Consider the following 26947-nt stretch of genomic DNA (forward strand, 5'->3'; position numbering starts at 1 on the left):
CAGAATGGATAAAGCAAAATCTTTTACTGGACCCGAACCAAGGAGTCTAGTGGCCCCTTGAAAGATTAATGTGTTTATTGTTCTCTGAACTTTTTCTCAGCAAAATCCTTCTGCCTAGAGGTGCAGGAGAGGGAAGATGCATTGTATAATAAATCAATTAAATAGGTTTTTTTGGGGGGGTTGCAAATAGTCTGGTTTTTTTCATGAAAGAAGCCCCTGCCCCCCCCACCAGCACCACGCTTGCCACCTCTTTTGGATCGTGTTCCGCAAATGGATTATGCCAGGCAGCTGCAGACAGCAGGAAATGGGGACGAGGCTGCAAAATTGGATTAGGGTGGTGGAAGAGCCTCTTGGATTGAATCTCCATTAAAAGATCAATGCGCTTAACTATCATTTTAATATAATTTGTTTAAGATTAAGAAACCCATTTTAATGTGGCAAATAGATTAGGCTGCAAGATGCCAAGCAGGCTGGCCCTGGGCTGAGGGGAAAGCTTCTGGGCTGGGGGTGCCGCATAGGGGAGGAGAAGGCTGTTTCCCTGCCCCATGGTTCAGACAAGGTGCGGATGTTCGTTTATGGCAGGGGTGGAGAGGCTCAGGCCTGATGGGGAGAAGCAATGTTGGCCCCCAGGCATCTCTATCCTTCCCGAAGCACTCTCCCAAGAACACACGCCCTCTTTGCCAGGCTACACCCTTCCCTGGCGGTGTTTTGCACCCTCCTTGGGTGCTTGTGGCTGACTGTGCTAAGGCCCCTTCCTTGCTGAGATGGAGAGAGGGTAGAATCATCTGATTCACACATGGGTGGAATGTTGTTGTTGTTGTTGTTGTTAATTACCCACCCATCACCCTAAGGTCCCAAGGTGGGGTGCATAAGTTAAAATACAGCAATAATTAAAACAAAAACAATTTTTCAAAACTTACAATTACTAGAAAAAGCCATCACAAAACATAGGGGCAGGTCCTGAAAATACGTGTCTCGGGTGTCAGAGGTGCACTGACTATACATCAGGATCGACCTTTCTAACAGTAAGAGCTGTTTGACAGTGGAACGGACAACCTCAGGAGGGGGTGGACTCTCCTGTGATTCTTGCATGGCAAGGGACTTGATGACCCAACTCTACAATTCTCTGTTGCTGTGATTCTCCTCCGCCTCAGTGATTGATTTAGGGGAGTACGACTGGTTTGGTTGCACTGGGCACTGAGCCTTGGGGGAGCTGCCGGGAGCACCACAACTATGATGTAGATTGGAGAGTGAGAGGTGGTGGTGGGCACCAGATTTTGGCATCACACAGGGCGCTTCTGAAATAATAATAATATTAATAATAATTTATTTATACCCTGCCCATCTGGCTGGGTTTCCCCAGCCACTCTGGGCGGCTTCCAACAGAATATTAAAATACAATAGTCTGTTAAACGTTAAAAGCTTCCCTAAACAGGGCTGCCTTCAGATGTCTTCTGAAAGTCTCGTAGTTGTTTTTCTCTTTGACATCTGGTGGGAGGGCGTTTCACAGGGCAGGTGCCACTACTGAGAAGGCCCTCTGCCTGGTTCCCTGTAACTCTTGCAGTCAGGGAACCGCCAGAAGGCCCTCGGCGCTGGACCTCAGTGTCTGGGCAGAACGATGGGGGTGGAGACGCTTCTTCAGGTGCATTTGAGACCCCAGGTGGCTTCATATGCAGAGTCATGAACATTGGCCCTCCTTCTCTACCTCCATCTGTGGGCCGAAAGGCGAAGGTGTAGCTGGCCCTCAGACAAGGGTGGCTTGCTTTTTTTTTGACCCAAAGAGGGGCTGCTTGCCAGCAGTGAAAGTGGGCATGCCACACTCACCTTGAAAGCAGCAGATTAGCTGCTGGCCATGTATGTTTGTTTATTTGGTGGCCTTCCTCCTGCTCATCAAATGATCCACCTGATGATTGGGGAGTGGGCAGTTGTTGTTGTGAATTGCATTTATATTTCACCTTTTCCTGCAAGGAGCTCAAGGTGACATACATGGTTCTCTCCCTCCTCACAAAAACCCCTGGGAAGAAGGTTAGGCTGAGAGGCAGTGACTGCCCAAGGTCACCACCCAGCGAGCTTCAAATGGCTGAGTGCCAGGATTTGAACCCTGCTCTCTCCCATATCCTGGGCTGACACTCTAACGGCTACACCAGTTTGCATCTCTATCTGGGTGTTGAGCTAGGTGGAGAAGGTCTACTTCATTTCCCCTTCCCCACCCCCACTCCTGCCCAAATTGGTGGGGTCTTCCAGGGTGGAGGCAGAAGCATTTATTTGGGACCCCTGCACCAGGAGTTAGGTACCCCCATGTCCTAAAGCCCTGTGGATGTTCCTTTCATTGGAAACAATAAAAGCGGATTAAACTTTAAGCCCACAGGGTGGGGGCGGGAATTGACGAAGTTCTAATGTTCCTGAAGTCGTTCCAGTAGTTCTTTGGAAGGCTAAACTCAGGTGGAAAAAAACAATTAAAAAGGACAGTAAAAGTGTAAAGAATATTTAGGCAGCCTCAGGTAGCTAAGTGCCCACATTGCAGCTGAGAAGCTGATGGTGCAAGGGCGAGGCTTGTGCAACCTGTTTTCTCGGGTGTAAGCCCCTCTTCTTTTGGAATTTACTCCTTGGCCCATTGCAGGGAAAATGCCTAGTGTGTTTCCTACGGTCTCGGAAGAACCATCAGAGAGGATCAAAATTGTGGCTCTGCAGGGGGCCCTTTGGGAGAACATTCCTTCCCAGTGTCCAGTAATGAGGCCACCAGTTAGTCCCAGTATTGGCAGGTGGTGGTGAGAACGGAGAGAGCTTGAACCCAGGGAGGCCACATCTGCAGCTCGCTCTCCTGAGGAAAGCTTGGCTGCTTGTGTTTTTTACCCCCCAAACATATCCTCTCTCGTAATCCCATCTAATGGCTTCTCAGAGAAGCTCAGGCGGGCGACCACTGTGAACCACAGTGAAGGCTGGTGGGAAAGAGGGACAAACTGCCCTCCTGGTGGGGTGCTCAGCCCCTGGGGAAGGAGCAGGAACCCCACTGCTGCAATGGCAAAGCGGTATGGGGGCTTGCTCAAGGCTGGGTGATGTATCTCAGCTGCTTCTTCCTCCCTTAAGATGTAGCCGAGATACATTCCAGACATCGTGATATACCTTGATTCCCGAATGGCTTGGCTCCCGAACAAATCGGTTCCCGAACGCCGCAAACCTGGAAGCAGGTGTTCTGGTTTGCGAACATCTTTTGGAAGCTGAATGTCCGTTTCGGCTGTCGACATTGTTTCCGGGGCCAATCAGAAGCAGTGCCTTGGTTTGCGAACGTTTTGGAAGTCGAGCGGACTTCCAGAACGGATTGAGTTCGAGGACCAAGGTACCACTGTATCAGCATATTGTGGTATTTGGCTGCTGATATATCACGATGTTTTAAAACCAGATATCACCCAGCCCTACTTGAATCCTGCTTGTGGGGCATCTTGTTGGCCATTGTAAGAAGAGGATTCTGGACCAGATGGGCCATTGGCCTAATCCTGTTGGCTGTTCTGATGAGATGGGAGCTGCTTCTGTTGGGGATCCTGCCAACCTCAGAAAGCCAGGGGAGTTGGCACTCTCCCGCTGCTCCTCCCTTTCCTTGCACTGAAAGACTCAACAGAATATTCATCATTTGGGGCCACGCTTCAAATTGTACATTCTGTTTCCCATCCCTCATGGCTCCTGCATCCTGTTTCTGAAGGGTCAGCTCCTCTTGCTGTTATTCTAGATTTCTTGCAGCCACAGCCTTCACGAACCTGATACTGTCAGGAGGTTTTGGACCACAAAGTCTGCAGGGCATCTGGTTGACAAAAGCCGAGCTAGAACATAGGAGGCTGCCTTATACCTTAAACCTGTGCATGGAAAAAGGGGGTTTCCCTAAAAATAAGATGTTTCTAGCCCTCAAGGTTATGAATAAAGGAAGCTGCTTTATACTGAGGTCCATTTAACACAAGTGTTGTCTATAATGACTGGCAGCAGTGCCTCTCCAGGGCTTCAGCCAAAACCCTCATCTACCCCTACCTGGGAGATGACATTGGGGATTGAACCTGGGACCTTCTGTATGCAAAGCAGCTGTTCTGCATTGAGCCACAGCATGCTTGTGCCTTGCTCTGCCCTGAGCTGTGGAGAGCTCCCCTTGCATTGCAGAACCCCCAGGAAATGGGCACCACAGCAGAGTTTCGTCCGAGGACACAGGAAGGCAGCAAGTCAGCGAAATTGTGGGAATCTGGACAGCTAAAACAAATCCTCTCATTTGTGCCTCCTCGTTCGCATCTGCTTCCCGAAGTGTCGCTGCCGTGAGGGTTAATTCCAGCACATGGCTGCTCTCTGCGTTAATTTGAGGGAGGATCCTTGCCAAAATAATCAGGCTGTACAAATCCCTGCCGCGACGTAGCATTTATAAGTGCTAAAGGGAAGTAACGAAGGAGCGCAAATTGCAACAGAGCTTCGGGCGGCATCCAAATCGTCTGCAGGCTTCAGAAGCTGCGTTTCCGAAATGTGGTGTTTTAAAAGTCTCTGTCCAGGCTGAAGTTGGCAGTCAGCTGCAGGAGATTGCTGGGACCATCAAACCTGGCTCAGTCCATTCATGCAGTGTGGGGAAGAGAGGGAGCAGGACATCTGGGGCCTGAATGCGGCCCTCGAGAGCTGGGGTGTACCTAGGGGTTGGCCAGGCTGGCTTCTGCCAAGGGCACAAGCCCCAGGTGTATGTGTGTGTACATAATCATGTCTCCCCACTCTGGCTTGGAGTGGCTAGGAGCCTGTCCACATGCTCCCAGGTTGCTCCTTCCCTGCTCTGGGAGTTGCCTAGGGTTGCCACCTGTCCTGTATAATACAGGATTGTCCCTTATTTCACTGTAAAATGCTACTGTTTTGTGCCATGGTCTTCTCTCTCTCTCTCTCTTTCTCTCTGCCAAGTTAGGGATCCTCTGCAAATGCATGTGTTTGAAAGGGTAGGCGAAACGTCATGCATTTAAGCTCTGGGTAGCCAAGTGCAAGTGGGACGCGGGTGGCGCTGTGGGTTAAACCACAGAGCCTAGGACTTGCCGATCAGAAGGTCGGCGGTTCGAATCCCCGCGACAGGGTGAGTTCCTAGCAGTTCAAAAGCACGTCAAGTGCAAGTAGATAAATAGGTACTGCTCCAGCGGGAAGGTAAACGGTGTTTCCGTGCACTGCTCTGGTTCACTAGAAGCGGCTTAGTCATGCTGGCCACATGACCCGGAAGCTGAACGCCGGCTCCCTCGGCCAATAAAGCGAGATGAGCACCGCAACCCCAGAGTCGGCCATGACTGGACCTAATGGTCAGGGGTCCCTTTACCTTTAGCCAAGTGCAGACAGATTTACAAATTCACGTGTATGTATGTGGCAAATTCCAAACGGGGCACCCTGTTAGGCTATAATCACAGAATCGTAGAATCTGTAGAGCTGGAAAGGACCACGAGATGCCATCGAGGCCAACCCCCTACAATGCATAATGCTTGAACCCACAACCCTGAGATTAAGAGCCTCACACTCTACCGACTGAGCTAGAGAGAGTACTTTGCAATGGGTTGCTCTGAAGTCACTTCTGCACCATATAAAAACCATCCACCAACTGCCCTGCCTCGCCTTGTCCTGTATTTTGCCAGAACAAAAGTGGCAACCCTAGAGCTGCCAGGCTTCAAGGGATGGGATGGGGGGCACCCATACAGCTCCTTGCCAAGCATGCAAGGGAGCCTAGGTACACCTCTGCTTGAGCATCTCTTGCCAGCCCTGCCCTCCTCAAGGGCTGGAATGTGTCCTTGAACTATGATGGTGCCCCTGGCTTGCAGTGACAGAGGATGCGGAAAACGTGCGTGCAGAAACATCTTGCTTTTCTGTGTCCTATTGCCCCGCCCACTTTCCCCCTGGCCTCGCCCACCACCTGCACATGGCCCCTGAAAGGTTCCATGCGAGGGACTGTGGCCCTCAGGCTGACAAAGATTTGTTTAGTAAGTTCACACCAAGGTCAGCGTTGCTTCCTGGGTCTTGTACCTGCCGGCAGCAAGCACCTTCCTGTAGGAACCTTGCTTTTTTGGGAAGAAACACCTGCAAGGGAAATGACCTGTGATTAATACTTCATTTCCTCTGATTACTGGAAACAGGCAGGTCACCAAGACGCCTCAGAAGTGCACCCAATGGGAGAGGCAGCCATAGGGTTTATGCTGTGCATCAGTGACTGTCGTGATTAACAGCCACAGTTTCCAAAGCTATCAGTCAAGGCATGCTTGAAGTTTTGAAAGGGGGCTGCTAGGTCTTCGCCCTCCCAGCCACTCCGCGCTTCTCCCGACATCAGCCCTGCCCTTGCAACTTGTGTGAGAGGAAGCAGGTTGGTGCTTTGGAATGGTTTCTCTAAAAGCACATGGGGTCAAACGACAGAGGAACAGTTTGGCACCTGCTCTGAGCTCCTTTAGGGGACAGCTCTCTGCAGCACCTGGGACTTTGAAAGGTCCAGAATGTGTTTCATTTGCTTGATAGCCTCTTATAATAATAATAATGATAATAATAATAATTTATTATTTATACCCTGCCCATCTGGCTGAGTTTCCCCAGCCACTCTGGGCGGCTCCCAATCAAGTGTTAAAAACAATACAGTGCTACCTCGGGTTACAGGCGCTTCAGGTTACAGACTCCGCTAACCCAGAAATAGTTCCTTGGGTTAAGAACTTTGCTTCAGGATGAGAACAGAAATCGCATGATGGCGGTGCGGTGGCAGCGGGAGGCCTTAGGTTAAGAACAGTTTCAGGTTAAGAACGGACCTCCAGAACGAATTAAGTTCTTAACCAGAGGTACCACTGTACAGCGTTAAATATTAAAAACCTCCCTAAACAGGGCTGCCTTCAGATGTCTTTTAAAGATAAGATAGCTGCTTATTTCCTTCACATCTGAAGGGAGGGCGTTCCACAGGACGGGTGCCACTACCGAGAAGGCCCTGTTTGGTTCCCTGTAACCTCTTCCTAGTGGCAAGTGCACTCAGAACACAGTAGGGATAAAAGGAGCCACATTTGAACACCTGACCCCATCCATTTGCCTTCACGGGCTTGGGAGCATCCGTCTCTCATGGGAACAAAACAGAGAGCATTCCTTAAGGATGGGGCCAAGCCTCCTAAAGCACTCTGACTGTGACACCTCAAAAGATCTCTTGCTCTGTTCCAGGGAACATTTTGAGGATTTTTACATAGAATCATAGAATCGGAAGGGACCCAAGGGTCATCTAGTCCAACCCCCTGCAATGCAGGAATCTCAGCTAAAGTATACATGGCAGACAGCCATCCAACCTCTGCTTAAAAACCTCTAAGGAAGGAGAGCCCACAACCTCCCGAGGGAGACTGTTCCACTGTCAAACAGCTCTTACTGTCAGAAAGTTTTTCCGTATGTCTAGTCGGAATCTCATTTCCTGCAACTTGAAGCCCTTGGTTCCAGAGAAAACAAGCCTGCTCCATCCTCCATGTGACGGCCCTTGAGATATTTGAAGATGGCTATCATATCTCCTCTCAGTCTCCTCTTTCCCAGGCTAGACATACCCAGCTCCTTCAACCGTTCCTCATCCGGCTTGGCTTCCAGAGCTTTGATCAACTTGGTCGCCCTCCTTTGCACATGTTCCAGCTTGTCAACATCCTTCTTAAATTGGGGTCCCCAGAACTGGACACGGTATTCCAGGTGTGGTCACCTGTCTTTTTGCAGAGTTGTTGCAAAGTTGGGGGAGAGCAAGATGGTTACTTGTAGGGTCCCCCCCCCCCGTGCTCTTTTAAGTGCCCCAAATGCCTGGATGGATATCTTTGTGGTCGGTGACTTGTTTCTTGTGAATAGTCCCCTTCCCCACAACGGCAATGCAGAATAAATTACCGCCCATCTTCTGCTGCAAAACATGCGCCACTTTAGCATGCATTTCAACCTGACAGTCCTTGCTTTGCATCTCGAGCCCATTCAGTTGCTCCTCCCCCCTTACACTTTACATACCTGCCTACCAAGATTGCCCTTGTGGATCTGATGAAGTAAAAGCCTGAGGGATGGCTGGGTCAGTCAGCAGAGCATGAGACTCTTAATCTCAGGGTCGTGGGTTCAAACCCCACATTAGATGAAAGATTCTTGCATTGCAGGGGGTTGGACTGGATTCCACCCCCACTTTAAAAATATATATATATAAATTTTATTAAAAGAATTTCAGTTATAAAAAATAGAGTGATGAAAGAGAAGGGAAAAGGTGCACAAAGTACATTAAGAAAGGAAGATATACCATAGTACACTAAATATACTACACTATATTTCTTTGGTAAACTAAATATACTACACTACATTTATAGTATGCTATACTAAATATATAGTATATTACACTATTATAGTATATCACACTAGAGTTGGAAGAGACCCCAAGGATCATCTAGTCCAACCCCCGGGTGTGCATTTTAGGCGCATCCAGACTCCCTTTTTGTGCTGTGTTTCTAGGCATATGTCCACATTTTAAAGTGTTGTTATTGGTTTTCCCCTTGGCACTTTCCCTATGAAAACTGCTCTTTACTGCTGAATTGGAGCAAACAGAAATCCGCAGAAAACCTGAATTGCCACCCCACCCCCCATTCAGCAGAAGAGTTTTTGCAGAGAAAACACTGGAGCGGGGGTAGGGGGCGGGGGAGAGAAGCACTTGGATACAGCACTTTAAAGTGTGGACCTGTGCCTAGAAAGGATGGGGTGGGCGGGCGGTAAGTCGAGAACCCTGAGCATTTTTGTTTTTATGTTACAAAGGGACCCTGCTAGGCTGCAGACACACTGTGCATCTAAAGCCCATAAAAGGTAAAGGGACCCCTGACCATTAGGTCCAGTCGTGACCGACTCTGGGGTTGCAGCACTCATCTCGCTTTATTGGCCGAGGGAGCTGGCGTACAGCTTCCGGGTCATGTGGCCAGCATGACTAAGCCGCTTCTGGTGAACCAGAGCAGCACACGGAAATGCCATTTACCTCCCCGCTGGAGTGGTACCTATTTATCTACTTGCACTTGCTAGGTTGGTAGGAGCAGGGACTGAGCGACGGGAGCTCACTCCGTCGTGTTGATTCGAACTGCCGACCTTCTGATCGGCAAGTCCTAGGCTCTGTGGTTTAACCCACAGCACCACCCGCGTCCCTTTTTCTAAAGCCCATAGCTTCCCCCAAAGACACCTGGGAACTATAGTTTCTTAGGTTGATGGGAATTGCAGCTTTGGGGCGGGGGGCGGGATACAGATCCCAGGATACTTTGGGGGAAGAAGCTGTGTTCTGTAATGGCAATGTGTGTATGCAGAACCTCAGTAGGGCCATGCAAGGAGCTGGATCAGGCCAGAGGGCTATCTTAGAATCATAGGTGCCAACTCACTGGGGCCCTGGTTGCCCGAGCACTCACAAAATTCCCCATGAAGGGGCCGGGCACGCACAAATTTTGGGGCCAGGGCATGGCACCCATGGCCCCAGGCGTACTCGGTCGCCTGACCAAGTTGGCACTCCTAATTTCAGAGTTGGAAGAGACCCCAAGGGCCATCTAGTCTAACTTGCCCAGCATTCTGTTCTTGCAGTGGCCCCTAGGGATCCTACCAGCAGGGCCCAGATGCCACAGCAACACTCTCCCCCACTTGCAATTTCCCAAATACAGTGGTACCTCAGGTTACAAACACTTCAGGTTACAAATGCTTCAGCTTACAAACGCTTCAGGTTACAGACTCCACTAACCCAGATGTAGTACCTCAGGTTAAGAACTTTACTTCAGGATGAAGTGGCGCGTCGGCAGTGGGAGGCCCCGTTAGCTAAAGTGGTACCTCAGGTTGAGAACAGTTTCAGGTTAAGAACGGCCCTCCAGAATGAATTAAGGTCTTAACCCGAGGTAAGATGCCATGATTCAGATGCCGTCTGACCGCGGAGGCTGGAGCAGAGACATTGCATCTGGTAGCTCCTGGTCGCCTGATTCCCCACACACCTTGGCTGGGCTCCTTCGCCTCTTGTCCTCTGTCTCCAGAGGAGCTGCCTGCTTTCAGTTGCATGGAGAGGAGACAGTTTTGTTCTCCAGGGCCCAGAGCAGCCATAGAACAGCCTGTTCTAACCGATGAAAAATGGGCAGGGCGGGGGCAGCGGCAACAGGTTTGCGAGGAGCACAGGAAATGGATTTTAATAATGAGAAGTAGGCAAGAACATTGCCCAGGGTAACAAGGAAGCCTTAACCGCATTAAGAAGGCTGGAAGAGGAACACTCGTGCCAGCTGCTTTCTGGCCTGGGATGATAACATGGTCGTTCCCTCCCTTCACCTCGCTCTGTGAGAAATGTTGGGCCCTGTTGGAGCAGGCGCCAGTTGTCAAGTTGTTCTGAACTGAGCCACCGCACCATTTCCATGATGGCCACATGCCACGAACCTCTCTTGTGTCTCTCTTCCCACCCTATGTCATGCTTGGAGCAGCGTTAGAAACTCTGGTATATAAACTAATTGCCAAATGGCACCTTAAACCAGGGTTACGGTTGCCACAACGGAATTGTCTAGGCGCCATTTCCCCCTTATGAAATTGTTTATTACAGTGGTACCTCGGGTTAAGAACTTAATTCTTTCTGGAGGTCCGTTCTTAACCTGAAACTGTTCTTAACCTGAGGTACCACTTTAGCTAATGGGGCCTCCTGCTGCCACCGTGTGATTTCTGTTCTCATCCTGAGGTAAAGTTCTTAACCCGAGGTACTATTTCTGGGTTAGCAGAGTCTGTAACCTGAAGCGTATGTAACCTGAAGCATCTGTAACCCGAGGTACCACTGTATCATCCTCCTCCTCCTCCTCCTCCTCCTCCTCCTTCTCCTTCTCCTTCTCATTTCTATACTGCTTAATATTTTAAAGAAAAAAATCTCAACGTGGTTTACAACAAATTCAAACCAAATCAATAAAACAAATTCAACCTTTGAGGGAAATGTTTCAGATCCTTCTCAAAGTGCCATTTTGCTCTCCCCTTATGTATTGACCTACTTAAGTTATATAGCTGCCCCATGGCAGAAGTACTGTAGGAAGGCAGTATGATGTAGTGGTTAGAGTGTCGGACTAGGACCTGGGAGGGGCCAGCCAGGTGGAAATGTCAGTCGCAAGCCTGGCATCCGGAGATCTCCACGTGGTGGCAATTGGACCCACACCAGTCACAAAATGTGCCTGGCCCCTGAACACTAGCTTGAAGGTGCTGGGTTTTTATTTTTAACTCACAGACTTATAGACATGGAGAATTGATAGGTACCCTTAGGGTCATCCAGTCCAACCCTCTGCAATCCAGGAATCGCAGCTCATGTATATTGTGGAAACAGTGGCGTAGCATGGGTTGTCAGCACCTGGGGCAAGGCAAGTAATTTGCGCCCCCTAACCCTAACCCCCAGATGTTGCGCCCGGTGTGGCCGGCCCCCCATGCACCCCCCACGCTACGCCACTGTTTGGAAATGAAGTCTGCCACTAACTAGAATCTTCCCGACTGGTTTTTCTGCAGTAGATATGAGATTAAAAGTAGATACGAGATTTAGCAGAGCAGAAACGCCACAACTGAGCTTGCTCCTCATTGACTTTTCTGTTGTGCTGAAATAACAAGACTCAGCGGGTAGTATGACCTTGCTAGCCCTACTCGGAGTAGAGCCATCCGGGTCTGTTGATTTCAGTGGTTCTGCTGATGTCGGATGCAGCCTTAAACAGAGCTTATTTATGAACTCAAACAACTTTTTATATCCCGCCTTTTCGCAGGGTTGGAAGTGGCTTGCAACACTGACAAATGTGAAAAGGTAGAAAGAAAATCTAAGAGTAAAACAGTATGCAGGGGATAATATCTGTTCTAGTTAAGCAGCATTTGTGGAGCAGGGAGAGGAGTCCCTCATGGAAATTAAGCACATGTCTCCATATTCACAGATACTCTTGGATATACAGTAGTACCTCGGGTTACATATGCTTCAGGTTACATATACTTCAGGTTACAGACTCCGCTAACCCAGAAATAGTGCTTCAGGTTAAGAACTTTGCTTCAGGATGAGAACAGAAATCGTGCAGTGGCGGCGCAGCAGCAGCAGCAGGAGGCCCCATTAGCTAAAGTGGTGCTTCAGGTTAAGAACAGTTTCAGGTTAAGAATGGACCTCCGGAACAAATTAAGTACTTAACCCGAGGTACCACTTTATTTTATGTCACCCTAAAATCTGAGGCCAGCCAGTGGAGTGTTTGAAGAGCCCCAAACCCTTGATATGCCTTGTGCTGTTTTTGCAACTTCTGCCCAATTTTCCACACGTACAGTGGTACCTCAGGTTAAGTACTTAATTCGTTCCAGAGGTCCATTCTTAACCTGAAACTGTTCTTAACCTGAAGCACCACTTTAGCTAATGGGGCCTCCTGCTGCCGCTGGAGAACGATTTCTGTTCTCATCCTGAAGCACTATTTCTGGGTTAGCGGAGTCTGTAAACTGAAGCGTATGTAACCTGAAGCATATGTAATCTGAGGTACCACTGTAAACAGAATAAGGAAGCAGTGCAGCTTCTGCAGTGGCCATTCTCTGCTGTTGCCAAAGAGCACAATGATCAGGAGATCTTCCGTCTCCAAGAGGGATTAAACTTTAGGCCTAAACTCCAAGGACAGCCTCCCAATGAGATGAGCTCCCAAAGATCATGACCAGGTCGTGGTGATTTCTCTGTTTTCAGACAGCCCAGATGAGTCTGCCATTGGCAAAGCCAGCATAAGCCTTAACTTGGCGAGATGATGATGATGGCATCATCATCACGATTTAAATATATTTGTCGCTTTTTACCCTCCAAAAAGCAACTTACAAAAATACCATAAAATATGCAAAAGCACTACAATACAGTGGTACCTCGGGTTAAGTACTTAATTCGTTCCGGAGGTACATTCTTAACCTGAAACTGTTCTTAACCTGAAGCACCACTTTAGCTAATGGGGCCTCCTGCTGCTGCCGCGCTACTGGAGCACGATTTCTGTTCTCATCCTGAAGCAAAGTTCTTAACCCAAGGTACTATTTCTGGGTTAGCGGAGTCTGTAACCTGAAGTGTATGTAACCCGAGGTACTGGATGCTTCCGGACTTTCACTGTGTTAGGGTAGGATTCAGTGACTTATCAGAAAATTCAAGTTGCACTATTAATAGTTGAGCTGGAGCTCTTGCGCAACAAACCCACTCTTCCTGCCCCACCCACCCCAAAGATCAGACTTTTATGATATGTAAAGTGAAGGGGGAACTGCCCTAGAAAGTGTGGGATAGGGCTTGCTTGACGCAGCATTGTCTAACCTCCCTGCAAACAAATCAGGTATAAATCCTCAATAAGCTGGTTGTTTGTTGGTGAGCAGTGTTGATGGCAAAGAGCAAAGGATCCAGGGTGAAGGGAGCTCCCCAGATTCCTGGATCCATCCTTGAGCAATGCCCTAGAGGTGCAAGGAAAGGCCCCTTGATAACCCAGATCACAGGGATGAAAGAGAGACAGGAAGGGGTGTGTGTGTGTGTGGGCCCCTGTGTCAAAATTCACACACCCCCACCATACACTGCTGGTGGATGTGCTGGTGGGGTGAACTGTGTTAGACATATTTGTGATCCCATTTTACTTGTCTCAAAAACTTTGCTTTTTTATTTAAAGCAGCCGACATTCTTATAACCAACCACGGCAGCTCAGAAACTGTAGAAGTTTAAACACACCAACACTGTTGCCATATCGATAACAAGATTAACAAATAAGCGCTGATAAAAGCAGTAATTGGCAAACAAGGTTAAGGGAACAATATTAATACAAGAGCAACGGAGGTAAAATGCTGGCAAGAACAGGAAAAGGTTGTCTGGGAGGATGTGGGGTCGGGTTGTATGGCCCTGGGGTGAGAGGAGGGCAAGCCTAGTTTGAGCTCAGGTCTTGGCAGGGTAAATCAGAGGCACTGAGTTTTCTTCTTAAAGGGGATTCTGGAGGGGTTGCGGAAACCTGGACTATCCTGCCATCTCTTTTGGGAGTCACTCTGCAATAAATTCCAAAGTGATGAGACCTAAACAGAGGTGCTTGACTCATTGATAGGTACAGCTGAACGACAGCAGAGTGTTGTGGCATTTGGCGCAATTCTGTGCAAACCCACAGAGTCTTGTTCTGGGCGAAAATTCCATGCTCCTGAGATGCTCCGCTTGGCTTATCACAAAAGCAAGTTTCCAGCCCTCATGGTACACAAGGCCTTGGCTCGTGGCTGAGTGGTTTCCCCGCTGCCTTGCTCTTTTCCCAGGGGAAACCTGCTCTTTCTCTCTAAATCAGAGCAAACAGCAATCTGTGGAGAACCCAACCCAATTGCCATTTGCTCCAGTTGAGCACTAAAGAGCCTTTCCCCCTGGGGAAAGCAGCAGGACAAGAAGACGTGTGGATAAACCCTCAGAATAGATGAAGTATTTCTTCACGTAGTGCATAGTTTGTTCATTTATTTTTATTTGATAGATTTATATGCCAGCCTTTGTCATAAGATCTGAGAATAAAATACAGGATCAAAACGAGTAAACAAGGGAAACAAACCAGCAAAACAACCCTCCCACAGGCACATTTAAAAAGCTGTAGAATACTAATCCTACGGAACTATGGAACTCCCTCCCACAAGAGCAGAGATGACTTTAAAAGAGGATTGGACAATTTTATGGAGGAGGAGGAGGAGGGCTGTTGATGGCTATTCCCCATGTTGCCTATGCTTCTTCCTTCCAGTGTTGAAGGTGGTAATAAATAATAATAATAATAATAATAATAATAATAATAATAATAATAATAATAATAATAATAATATTTATACCCTGCCCTCCCCAGCCAAGACCGGGCTCAGGGCAGCTAACATCAGGTATAAAAACAATTGATTAAAATACAACTTAAAAACGAGATTAAAGTACAACATTAAAATGCAGCCTCGTTTCAGTAGAAACTCAAAAAACTTTTGGGGGATGGAAATGTCAAATCTTCACCAAGGCCAGCTATCCAGACTGGTCCTACATGGGCCAGAAAAAAGCCAGAGAAGTCCCCAAATAGGCGTTCCATCACAGAAGGAGAAAGGAAAAAGGAAAGAGGGGGAGGGGATCAAGTTGATTCCAAGCCAAAGGTCAGGTGGAACAACTCTGTCTTACAGGCCCTGCGGAAAGAAATCAGATCCTGCAGGGCCCTGGTCTCATGAGACAGAGCGTTCCACCAGGCCGGAGCCAGTGTTGAAAAGGCCCTGGCTCTGGTTGAGGCCAGAACTCCAGCTGCTGGGAATTGCAGGGGGGCGAGCGCTGCTGTTGTGCCCACACCCTGCTTGTGAGCTTCCTCCCAATTGGGGGCATCTGGTTGGCTGCTGTGAGAACAGGAGTCCCCTTTGGCCTGATCCAGACTCTTCTCAAGTTCTGTTTTACTTTCTGTATTATTTGTGTCTCCGATAGAGAGAATATGACCTCAATGCGTTACTCCCTTTTCCAGCAGTCTCTCTCCTTTCCGATGTGGGAGGGGACACACCCCACCAGCTACCTAGAATAAGAGATAACTGCCCCCCCCCCCGAGGTGTCGTTACATTGGCAGGAAACGACTGCGAGAGCCACAGCCTTTCGACAGGAAACTTAATTTTCACACAGATGTTCCGTTGTTGAGCTGCCCCCACAAAGAGAAAAGGTGCCCATCCTATTAACTCTCTTGGAGACTTTTGCCCATGTCTTTTGGGGTCTGGGCTAGCTTTCCCAACGTCCCCGCCATGGGGATCTGAGCCAGCCCCAGCAAAGCCGAGAGCCAAGACCCTCTTCCTGGCACCTGGGCGACTTGAGGTCTGTGCCTGCTCGCTGTGATCCTGCAGATATGGACACTGGATTCCCCGGCACCCTCTTGCCCGGCTCTCACCATGCTAATTCGTGGGCATAAAGACTTCCTGGCAGATGTGGTCTACATTGTCTTGGAGCTACTCATCGCGGTGTTGGCCATCTTGGGCAACGTCCTGGTCTGCTGGGCCGTCTGCCTGAACAGCAACCTCCAGAACGTCACCAACTACTTTGTAGTGTCTCTGGCGGTGGCCGACATCGCGGTGGGCGTCCTCGCCATCCCCTTTGCCATCACCATCAGCACCGGCTTCTGCGCCTACTTCTATGGCTGCCTCTTCATCGCCTGCTTCGTCCTGGTCCTGACCCAGAGCTCCATCTTCAGCCTTCTGGCCATCGCGATCGACCGGATTATCGCCATCCGGATGCCCCTCAGGTAAATGTGCAGTTGATGACAATGACAACAAGCTGTGCTTTTTTTTCTAGGGGGTAAAGGTAAAGGACCCCTGGACAGTCCAGTCCAGTCAAAGGCGACTGTGGGGTTGTGGTGCTTATCCCGCTTTCAGGCTGAGGGAGCTGGCGTTTGTCTACAAACAGCTTTCCGGGTCATGTGGCCAGCAGGACTAAACCGCTTCTGGCCCAACAGAAACCAGAGTGCATGGAAATGCCGTTTACCTTCCCGCCGCAGTGGTACCTGTTTATCTGCTTGCACTGGTGTGCTTTCAAACTGCTAGGTTTGCAGGATCTGGGACAGAGAAATGGGAGCTCACTCCATCACGCAGATTTGAACCGCTGACCTTCTGATCGGCAAGCCCAAGAGGCTCAGTGGTTTAGACCACAGCGCCACCCCTTGTGATTCTAGGGGTACTCAATGGTACGCAGTACTGGCACCTTTCCCCACCCTCAAATGTTAAAAGTGTGGCACTTGCTGTAACAACTTCATCATGAATACCAGGGGTGGCAACTTCAATAAAATATGGGGGGACAGGTAAGCCCCGCCCTGCATATTGGATCACATGATGCGGTACATGCACACCATTTGAATGGCAATGCCCATCAACTGGGGTGGGGGCAGCTCCCTTAGCAATTTTATTGGGGTGGGAAAGAACGCTTGGCCCCTAGGAATTGGCTCCTAGGGTGAGTACCAGTACCATGTTTTTTCTTGGGGAAAAAGCACCGGTGACGACAGACAGGGCTCAAGGAGCACAGCTTCAGTGCAGAGCTTATTGCCTTTCTTCAGAACCAGCAGAAGCAGAATAAATTTGCTGCTGGAGAAGTCTGAAGTCCGTCACCAACTTTTCATCCGTTTTAAAAAGCCAGCGGGTGATGCTGGGATCTGCACGACCCAAATCCCAGCTGGAGTTTTTGCTCCCCGCCACCCTGTCTGTTTGAGAGAAAAGTCCGTGTTTCATAATCTCGGCTTTTCCCAACCCTCTTCACTTGCTCTGAGCACGAGTCCCCTGAGAGCAGCGGCAGTCAGTCAGGGGGGCTGTTTGTAATGGCACGAAGCAGCCCCCTCCAGCGTGGGATAACAGCTGGGCAGCCTCAGAAGTCCACTTCACAGAGACTTATCCCGCTCTAGGTCTTCTGTCCAAGTCTCTGAGTGCCTCGGGCTCAATCTCTTCCTCTCCCCCATTGTGATTTTTTTAATTTACAGTGAAAAGCTCAAGTGGAGCTTCCTGCCCTCTGAGTTTGAAGAGCAGCAGCAGTAGCTGGAAATGGATATACAGTTCCTAAGGGCCAGGGAGGGGAAAGGGAAGGTGCAGCCATTTGCTGTCTGTCTGCCTCTCAGCTGGGCTGACTCTCACTTCTCACCCAAACCACCTGGGAGGAGAAACTTCTTCAGCTGCAGGTTCAGGAAATCGGCTTCCAAAGGCTCCATCCTCTCAATGGGCGTAGCCAGGATCTATGCTATTGGGGCGGCGGGGTGGCGATACTCACCTGTCACCATCCTCTGTCCGGCTCTGTCTAGCAGATTTGGAATGAAATGTCTCAACAACAGTTGTTTGAAATTCCTTTCTTTAGACCCCCAAGTGCTCATAAAAATCTGTCAAAATCTTCAGCCGTTTGAAAATTAGGTTTTTTTTTTAAAAAAAAACTACAATGCCAGGGAGACCTTTTGTGCGATTAACGAGTACGTTTTGCAAAATTACAAAGAGCACACATTTTTCCATATTATTTTTTAAAGAAATCTAAACTCAAAACAAGTTTTCCTGGATTTGCTGGAAACCTTTTCAGCACTTCCTTCACAATTTCCTCCTTTTCTTTCCCCTAAGGCAGCCCTGTTTAGGGAAGCTTTTAACGTCTGATGCATTACGGTATTTTAATATTTTGTTGGAAGCCGCCCAGAGTGGCTGGGGAAGCCCAGCCAGATGGGCGGGTATAAATAATATATTATTATTATTATTATTATTATTATTATTATTACTATTATTATTCTGTTTATACGCTGCCCTGTCATTGTCGACATTAGCCAGGTCTTCATTCTCTGCAGGATATGATCTACAGTAGACATAGTGCAAGGCTGAGCAAGAGAGATGACCAGTTAGACCCACTGCTGTAGTATCCTAAATTCTGATGTTCTGCAAAGAATATCTCACACATTTCCACGAAGGATGAAATGAAATTCTACATTGCATAAGTACAACAAATGCAGGCACTGACTTTTTCTAGGGAAATGCTCGCTAGGTAGGGAGATTGTGGTATCTCAGCAAACATTTCAATTTCAAATATTCTGATTTTTCTACTTTTAGTTAAGTATCTTTATTTATTTCCTTGATTTAGTGGGAGCAGCTGCCTCCCCCCCCCCCCCGGCTGTGTCCGTGATCCTCTCTGCAACTGACTAGGCAGAGGAGAAACTGATCTGCTATGTTTCTACCTGCAGTTTTGTTTATAGCTCCTATGAAACCCCAACAAATGCAACAGGGATGAGAGAGGAATTGGGGGTGAGGATGGGGGCTTTGTGCTCAGAAAGTGGATGTTCCCATTACACACATATGTGTGCATTAATTCATTCACCTTGTTCACGTGCCCCTGCCCTGCCTTTGCAGGTGGGAGAAAAGCAGCCCTCTTTGCAGGGTCATTGTGTAGGGAGGTGAAATCTCCACCCCCTAAAATTTATACACCGTCTGATTGCGGGAATACCTCAAAGTGGTTTACGAAAGATAGAACAATGAAATCAAGACGGAATCACGACCCCACTTTAAAACGCACAAAAGTGGAAATACTAAAACAGATGAAAATGGCCTCAGCTTTATGAGCATCTGCGTAGGTTTGTCTGAACAGGGATGTTTTTAGCAGGAGCCAGCAAGAGAACAGAGAAGGCATCTTAAAGGTAAAGGTACCCCTGAGCGTTAGGGACGCGGGTGGCACTGTGGGTTAAACCACAGAGCCTAGGGCTTGCCGATCAGAAGGTCAGCGGTTCCAATCCCCGCAACGGGGTCCCTGCTCCTGCCAGCCTAGCAGTTCGATAGCACGTCAAAGTGCAAGTAGATAAATAGGTACCACTCCGACGGGAAGGTAACCGGTGTTTCCGTGTGCTGCTCTGGTTTGCCAGAAGTGACTTAGTCATGCTGGCCACATGACCTGAAAGCTGTACGCCGGCTCCTTTGGCCAATAAAGCGAGATGAGCGCCGCAACCCCAGAGTCGGTCACGACTGGACCTAATGGTCAGGGGTCCCTTTACCTTTTTACCCCTGACCGTTAGGTCCAGTCGCGGACGACTCTGGGGTTGCATGCTCATCTCACTCTATAGGCCGAGGGAGCCAGTGTTTGTCCGCAGACAGCTTCTGGGTAATGTGGCCAGCATGACTAAGCCGCTTCTGGCGAAACCAGAGCAGCACACGGAATGGCCCCTTACTGATCTCAATAGGCAGGGAGTTCCAACATGCAGGTGGTGCCACACTAGGTATTATGTGCTAATTCACAACCACAGCCTGTTATTTTGAGCCTTCAGAATTCTAATAATAATAGCTTCCCTCCCCTGCTGGGGCTTTAACTTGCCCTGGGAGAGAAGTCATCAGTGCAGAGAGAAAGAAGGAAATCCAGGAAGAGGGATGAGGATGATGACTGATGTTTTATTGGCTGTTTGTGAAAGGAATTTGGCCTGCAGAAGGGGCAGGGAAGGAGATGCAGGTCATGCCTGTAACATCACGGAGACATCCTCTGTCTCCTCCCTTCCGTAGGCAAAGGATGGAGTGCATCATGGTTGAAGCCCTGGTGGCTGCTGGGGAGCCTCCTTGGGAAATATAGCCAAATTGCTCTTTTGCAAGCCCGTGCTTTGGGGCCGAAACTGTTAAGTTGTGGGTGAACATATCAGACAACACAGCGATTCTTCAAACAGCTCTTCTTTATTTAGCCCAGAACAGAACTGAACTGAAGGGCTCAGTCAGCCTGCTTATATAGAGCTCCAGTACAACGTTACTGTAGCAACTTTCTAAAACCATCCAATCACTGAACGTCACTTTCGATCCTTCATTTGCATAAAAACTATCCAATCACTGAACGTCACTTTCGATCCTTCATTTGCATAACTATCTACAGTATCCCCCTGCTGGCCCAGGGTGAGAACTTCAGTACATAACAAAAACAGTGACTCATACATTTATAAATAACAACTACAGCAATGGCGGTCCCAGGGCAGGGAAGTCTCTGCAGCGCACAGCGGCAGATTTTGCTTCAGAGCCTCCTCACTGTGGCTTCTGCATTAGCTTGTGTGACTTTAGGCAAGCCATTTCAAAACGCTCCCACCCCCTCTCACACACAAGCATCCTTCCCTGGGGTCATAGGCTGGGCTGCGGCGATGTCACGGAATGTTCATAAGTAGTCCAACTGCTGAGTTGAAGGCTGCTGTCTGTAGCAGGCGGGGCTAACACCCTGTTCAGGGGCCTGGTCTGATTCCTTGCCCCACAGCCAAAAAATCCCAACCGCACAGCCCCATTGATTTTGGGGGTGGCAGCAAAACCAAAACAAATTAAACACATTTGTGGGATGGGCTGAGCCTAGCACTCTAGTGTTGGTTGCAAATCCCCCATACCTGGTCACCAGGTGGTCAATTGATAAGCGGAGCTGGGACACCAAACTCCTTGCTCTGGAGGAATCAGCCAAGGAGGGGGTGCTCTCTGCCTGTGGGTGAGTGCATATCAGAGTGGGCCAAAACAAAGAGCTCAGGCACCCCATGAAGCCTTGCTGTATGGTGCAGCGGCTGATGGGATTTGTAGTCCAAAATAGCCAGGCAAGCCCTAAGCATCTGGAGGAAAGTAGGTGGAGGAATTTAGACTTTCCTTACAAGATATTTTCCTTCCTTTAGAGATGTTTCAGATGAGGAGGAGGAGGAAGAGGAGGGTTGGGTTGAGTGGACTTTGGATGCCCTCAGTAAACTGAGGGGCTCTGATGCAGTCACCTGTGTTTAAACTAAGAGGCAGGTCGATCCTGATAAATATTGGCAAATATTAGCTTGGATTGTGTCCCTCCTCTCCGGGTGCTCTCTTTCTCCTCCTCTTACCAAGTTATATAACTAATGCTATTAATTAAATAAACATTGTTCCTTAATGGATGGATTAAGTGCCGAGAGCTCTTGGCTGGATCTGAATCGGAAGTAGCAGAGGACAAAGTCAAATGATTGGTTTTCAGCTCTACATTCCCCACCACCACCACAAAACGCATAAAGTGCTAATGGGATGTCGTCCCACCTGATGTCAAAGAGTTAAAAAAAACTATGTGGCTTTTTGTCAATGTCCGAAGGCAGCCCGGTCTTGGGAAGTTTTTAATGTTTGATATTATTATTATTTTTTCTTATACCCCTATCATCTGGCCGGGTTGCCCCAGTAACTCTTGGCAGCTTCCAACAAAAATACACACAGAGAGCAAAAAGCACATCAAACATTAAAAGCTTCCCAAAATTGGGCTGCCTTCAGATGTTTACAAAAAGTCACATAGTTTTTTAACTCTTTGACAGGAGGATGTTCCACAGGGTGTGTGTGACTACCCAGTAGGTTTCCTGCCTGGTTCCCTATAACATACCCTCCGACATCTCTCCGATGAAAATAGGGCATCCCATTCCGTAATGACAATTTTACTGTTTATACCCCACACATATTACTGGGTTGCCATTCTGGGCTGCTTCCAACATTTATAAAAACATAATCAACCATTCAGCATTACAAAAAACCCCACTTCCTTATACAGGATTGCCTTCAGACGGCTCGGGGGTCAGATAACTCCGTACCCTCCAACATTTCTCCAATGAAAATAAGGAAAAGTGGGACATTCCAGGATCAAATCAGAAACCGGGGTGGCTTCTCTAAATCAGAGATGTCCCTGGAAAATAGAGACACTTGGAGGATCTGCTGTAACCTCACTTCTCACAATGAGGGAACCACCAGAAAGCCCTCAGAGATAGACCTCCGTGTCCGGGCTGAATAATGGGGGTGGAGATGCTCCTTCAGGTAAACAGGCTGTTTAGGGCTTTAAAGATCAACACCAACCATTTGAGTTGTCCTTGGAAATGTACTGAGAACCAATGTTGATCTCTCCCCCCCCATTTTTTTTTATTAATTTTCCAAATTTCTAACAAAAATAACATATAAAACACACAAAAGAAAACACATTACAATTCTAAAAAGAAAAAAAGATAAATAAAAACACTTATTACTTCTAACCTAATTTATCTTTCATTGTTAATTAATGCCCTCCCATCAGATGTCAAAGAGAAAAATAACTACCAAACTTTTAGAAGACATCTGAAGGCAGCCCTGTTTAGGGAAGCTTTTAACGTTTAATAGGTTATTGTATTTTAGTGTTTTGTTGGAAGCTGCCCAGAGTGGCTGGGGAAACCTAGCTAGATGGGCGGGGTATAAATAATAAATTATTATAATATTATTATTAATTGACTTCTTCAAATCCCCCTAATTGAATTTCATTGTATCACCTTGTAACAGTTCTCCAAAATCATATTTCTTATAAAATCAACTCCTTCAATTTACTATCCTCTTCTCTTTTATTGGCATTCTTATCGCCAATGTTGATCTTTTCAGACCAATGTTACATGGGTCATAGCCTATTTTGCAACTCGTAACATCACCAGATCCTACCGTTGACTTTCCTTGGCTCTTCTCCTTCCAGGTACAACGCTTTGGTGACAGGCTCACGGGCGAAAAGCATCATTGGCATCTGCTGGGTCTTGTCCTTCATCATCGGCCTGACGCCCATGCTGGGATGGCACAAGCCTGCCTTGGGCAACCAGGGTTCCTCTTCCTCTTCCTCTTCCTCCTCCTCCTCTGCTGGGGTGTGCACCAACGAGTCCTCTTCCTCCTTCTCATCCTCCCCCTCCACTACGACCCCTTCCGGTAACTGCAGCAGCGACATGTTGGCCTGCCTCTTTGAGTCTGTGGTCACCATGGAATACATGGTCTACTACAACTTTTTCGCCTGCGTCCTCACTCCGCTGCTCCTGATGTTCGGCATCTACCTGAAAATCTTCATGGCCGCCCGGCGGCAGCTCAAGCAGATGGAGAACAAGGCAACGCCCGGGGAACGTTCCCGCTCCATCTTGCAGAAGGAAGTCCACGCGGCCAAGTCGCTGGCCATCATCGTCGGGCTGTTTGCCTTCTGCTGGCTGCCCATGCACACCGTCAACTGCTACATCCTCTTCCGCCGGGGCTGCGGCCGCCCTCCGCTCTGGCTGATGTACCTCGCCATCATCCTCTCCCACGCCAACTCCGTGGTGAACCCTCTGATCTACGCCTACAGGATCCGGGAGTTCAGGCTGACTTTCCGCAAGATCATCGGGCAGCACATCCTGGGCAGAAAGCAACGCTTCAAGGGGACCACGGCCAGCCGGAGGTCCTCTGCTCACGCGGAGGAAGACGGCGAGAGTGCCGGCATGCAGATCACCAAGTACGCTCTGAACTTCTACGCCGGAGGGGACCTGGATGGCATCCAGAGGGATGGGGATTGGGGGAAAACCAAAGTGGGCTTGGAACTGCGCCAGAGCAAGAAGGCGTTGTCCGGGGAGGCAAATGGCCATGCAGCCCATCCCTGCAAAAATGGGGATCTCTCCAAAGCCAGCAGGGATATGGACCTGCTGAGCCAAGAGCTGCTGGCGATTCGAGACTCTTATGCCGCTGACCTGGAGACTTCGGCCGTAGAAGCCTCTGATGGGTCCTGAGGCCCCCTCAGGATGCAACGCGGCTGGAATGAAATCTTCCCTCTCCCCAGTGGTCTGCTTTCGTTGCAGCAAGAAGGGAGGGAAAGAAGGAGAGAAGGTTTGGGTCCTTGCGATGGAAGGGGAGGGGTCCCTGACACAACTGACAGAAAGACCTGGGGAGAAGGCAGGAAATGGCCAGGGGGCTTTTTCCCAGCCAAAGGTCAAAGGTGAAGATGGGTGGGACACAGAGACACGCTTCTTGTTGCCTTTGGAAGACTCTGCAGGGGGGAGGGCCCGTGGCAACATCTGATGTTGCTTGGGACATCTGTGGCTGCCTGCGGCCACAGCCCAGTTGTACCAGGAGAAAATGAAAGGGTCAATGGAAAGGTGCTTCATAGTGCCGAGGAACTGTGATTCCTGCATTGCAGGGGGTTGGACTAGATGACCCCTGGGGTGCCTTCCGACACTACAATTCTATGATTCTGTGAAGAGCAGAATGGGAAGTTTTTTGCTGGACACCCAGCTAGGGTGATGCCAGGCTCGTTCCTGGAGCTGGCGAGAGAGAGAGAGCGTGCGAGAGGACATGGTTTGGAGGCATTAGAGACGCGTCTGTTTGTGTAAAATCTTGAATAGGAAGCTTTATGATGTGATTTTGATTTTCCTCTGGCTGCCATAAGTCTCCTTGGGGACTTCTGCAGGGCAGGGCAGCTGCCTACTTAGCCTCTTCCGCCAGGCTGTCTCCTAGGTAGGGTCTGGCATGATGGAAATCAGTAGGTGACTGTGCTCCAGTTTGCTCCCAGGGCACGGGTGCCTTTGAGATGATTAGGGGGGTGAACTTGCTCAGCAAAGAGGTAGCTTCCCAAGGGACCACCTGCCTACAGCTGGCAAGGAGTGCCTGCACAGGTCACCCACAAAGCTGGCCCAGCACAGATCTACACACTGAGAGAGTCCCTGGGACTCAGCCCTAGAACCATCTGGATTTGAACTCAGTGCCTATATGAGAAACAACCCAGAGGGCTACTGCTTTTAAGACCCAATGCCAGATTTCTCCCCAGAGTTGTGTTTGCTAGCCTGAGACATCTTGGCAACCTTTCCAAACAGCTCCCAGATGCAAAACTCGTCTCTCTCCGTGCCCCCTCCCCCCCACTTGTGGTCTGGCACCTAGCTGAAATCTGCCAGGCAAACCTGTTTTACAAGCGACTGCTGTTCTTCTCGGTGAAGGCGACAGCACCACAGACTGTTGAGCATCAGTCGAGCAGTTGTTATGGCGGCCAAGCTCTGACATGACAAGATGGCAGCTTTGCATCGAGAGACGGCTAGGCTTGACTTAGGGTTTTGTACACAGAGTCAGAACAGGCCTCTCATTTCAACCAAAATGGTCACCCTCTGAAGAAATGTGAAGGAGGACCTTTGGCAGGTATGAGGAGGAGGCAGAGATGTGAGAGGGCGCTTGAGGGGGCCAGGGTAGAGGCTTCTCCCTGTGACCACACAAGGAGGGCTATTCAGACTGGTCCATCACCCATCCTTCTGAAACCGTCCATCTTCTAGTGTACACTGAATGTTTGCCCTTTGTTAATGTCATAGATCATGCTCTGTGCCCCCCCCCCATTTTAATAAGCTTTTGTTTCTGTTTTCAAGCAGCGTAAAACTGATTTTTTAAAAAATAAAACTAAAACAAATGGTGACGTCTAAGTTTTGAAATTTCCATTAAAACTATCTCCCCTTGAATGCATTCTCTTGTTCTGGTTTCTCATGGCTGTGCCTGGGAACAACTGAGGCCTGTGGATAGAGGGTGGTATACAAATTTAGTTGACAACAACAACAACAACAACAACAACAACAGATTCATAGCCTCTGCCACGGGACTTTACAAACTTCCTCAGTGTAGCTTACCAGGCTGCCTTTGAGTTCTTCTTAACCACTTCCTCTGGTGGGCTGGAGAAGGAGCTGGTGTCTTGCTTGCGAATCGGACCCTAGCCCAGCATCCTTTGCGAGAATGGTGGGCCATTGAAACTTGGGCAGTGCCCTGCCTCCCATCTCTTCCCCCCCTGTCTTGCCATGCTGGAGAGCTCACATGGTCACAGCAGCTGACCAGGCCCAAATCTGTCGCTTGTGATGTAAATAAACACACATCCAGCTAAAAATACCCCAGGGCTGATCTTAGGCAACTGAAAGCCAGTTTTCTGAAAGAGAGTTGGCTTGTTTTTGTGTGCCCATGTGTTTGTTGTACAGGAGGTGGCTGTTTGGGGCTAGGTGGTACCCGTTCAGTATCTGTGATGATGGTGATGCCATCAGCCACACCACAAAGTGACCAGGTGAGGAATCGCACTGTCAGGGCTAGACTCAGGCATAGGTCAGCAACAAAACAATAAATCAACCGAGGCCACTGAAGTTAAGGAAACAAAGCACAGGTCAGACCTAGTAGTCTCAGCAACACACTCTATGTCTTGCCCCAATGAAGCAGTTGTGAGGACTGAAGCTCCCTGCCTTCCCAGTATCCACTAGGACTCCTCCTCTCCAGGGTCTTTCCCATTCAGTCTCAGGCTGTGTCTGCACACAAGCACACTCTGTTCTTCCGTTTTTATTTATGCATGTGTTCTCAGAGACCAGTGGGGAGGGGAGATGGTTGCAGCAGTAGGGGGAGACTTCCTGGATTCTTCAGTGGCCTGCCTCATGTTCCCTCTCCTCTTCAGCCTCCGCTCCTGATTCTGTTTCTGGAGTCCTCTCTGCCACAGCCTCTTCCTGCTCACTAAACTCTGTTGCCTTTTCAGCTTCCCACACCACCTCCTCCCAATCTGCTCCTTCTTCTCCCTGTGACCACTCATAGTCATCCCACCACCTCTCCCTGAGTTCTGAGTTTTCTTCCCCTGGGAGTTCCTCAACTGGTTCCTCCCACCATCCTCTGCATCTAGCCAGTCCAACACACACACACACACCATCATCCTGCTGCTAATTTCACTTTCCCCAGCCAGCTAGTACAAGATTTGCAGTAAACATCCTGGCCAGACAAGGAGCTGCCATCAGTCCCAAAAGAAGGAGGCAGG

At 49.0% G+C, this 26947-nt stretch overlaps 1 protein-coding gene across 3 annotated transcripts in view; it reads left to right on the forward strand.

Moving 5' to 3' along the window:
* The window catches only part of ADORA2A (adenosine A2a receptor), a 28175-nt gene extending 2592 nt beyond the window's left edge, over positions 1–25583 (forward strand). The window contains exons 2-3 of one of the 3 annotated variants that reach the window (XM_081893391.1): positions 15432–16193; positions 22880–25583. In XM_081893391.1, coding sequence (XP_081749517.1) covers positions 15844–16193; positions 22880–23924 — 1395 coding nt within the window. In that variant the 5' untranslated portion in view covers positions 15432–15843 and the 3' untranslated portion in view covers positions 23925–25583. Of the gene's footprint in view, positions 1–15394; positions 16194–22879 lie in introns of all 3 variants that reach the window. The other 2 variants (XM_081893392.1, XM_081893393.1) reach the window with 2 other exon arrangements.
* Positions 25584–26947: the final 1364 nt, after the last annotated feature.

This window comes from Podarcis melisellensis (genome assembly GCF_964234715.1).
Source record: "Podarcis melisellensis genome assembly, chromosome: 16".
Classification (NCBI taxonomy): domain Eukaryota; kingdom Metazoa; phylum Chordata; class Lepidosauria; order Squamata; family Lacertidae; genus Podarcis; species Podarcis melisellensis.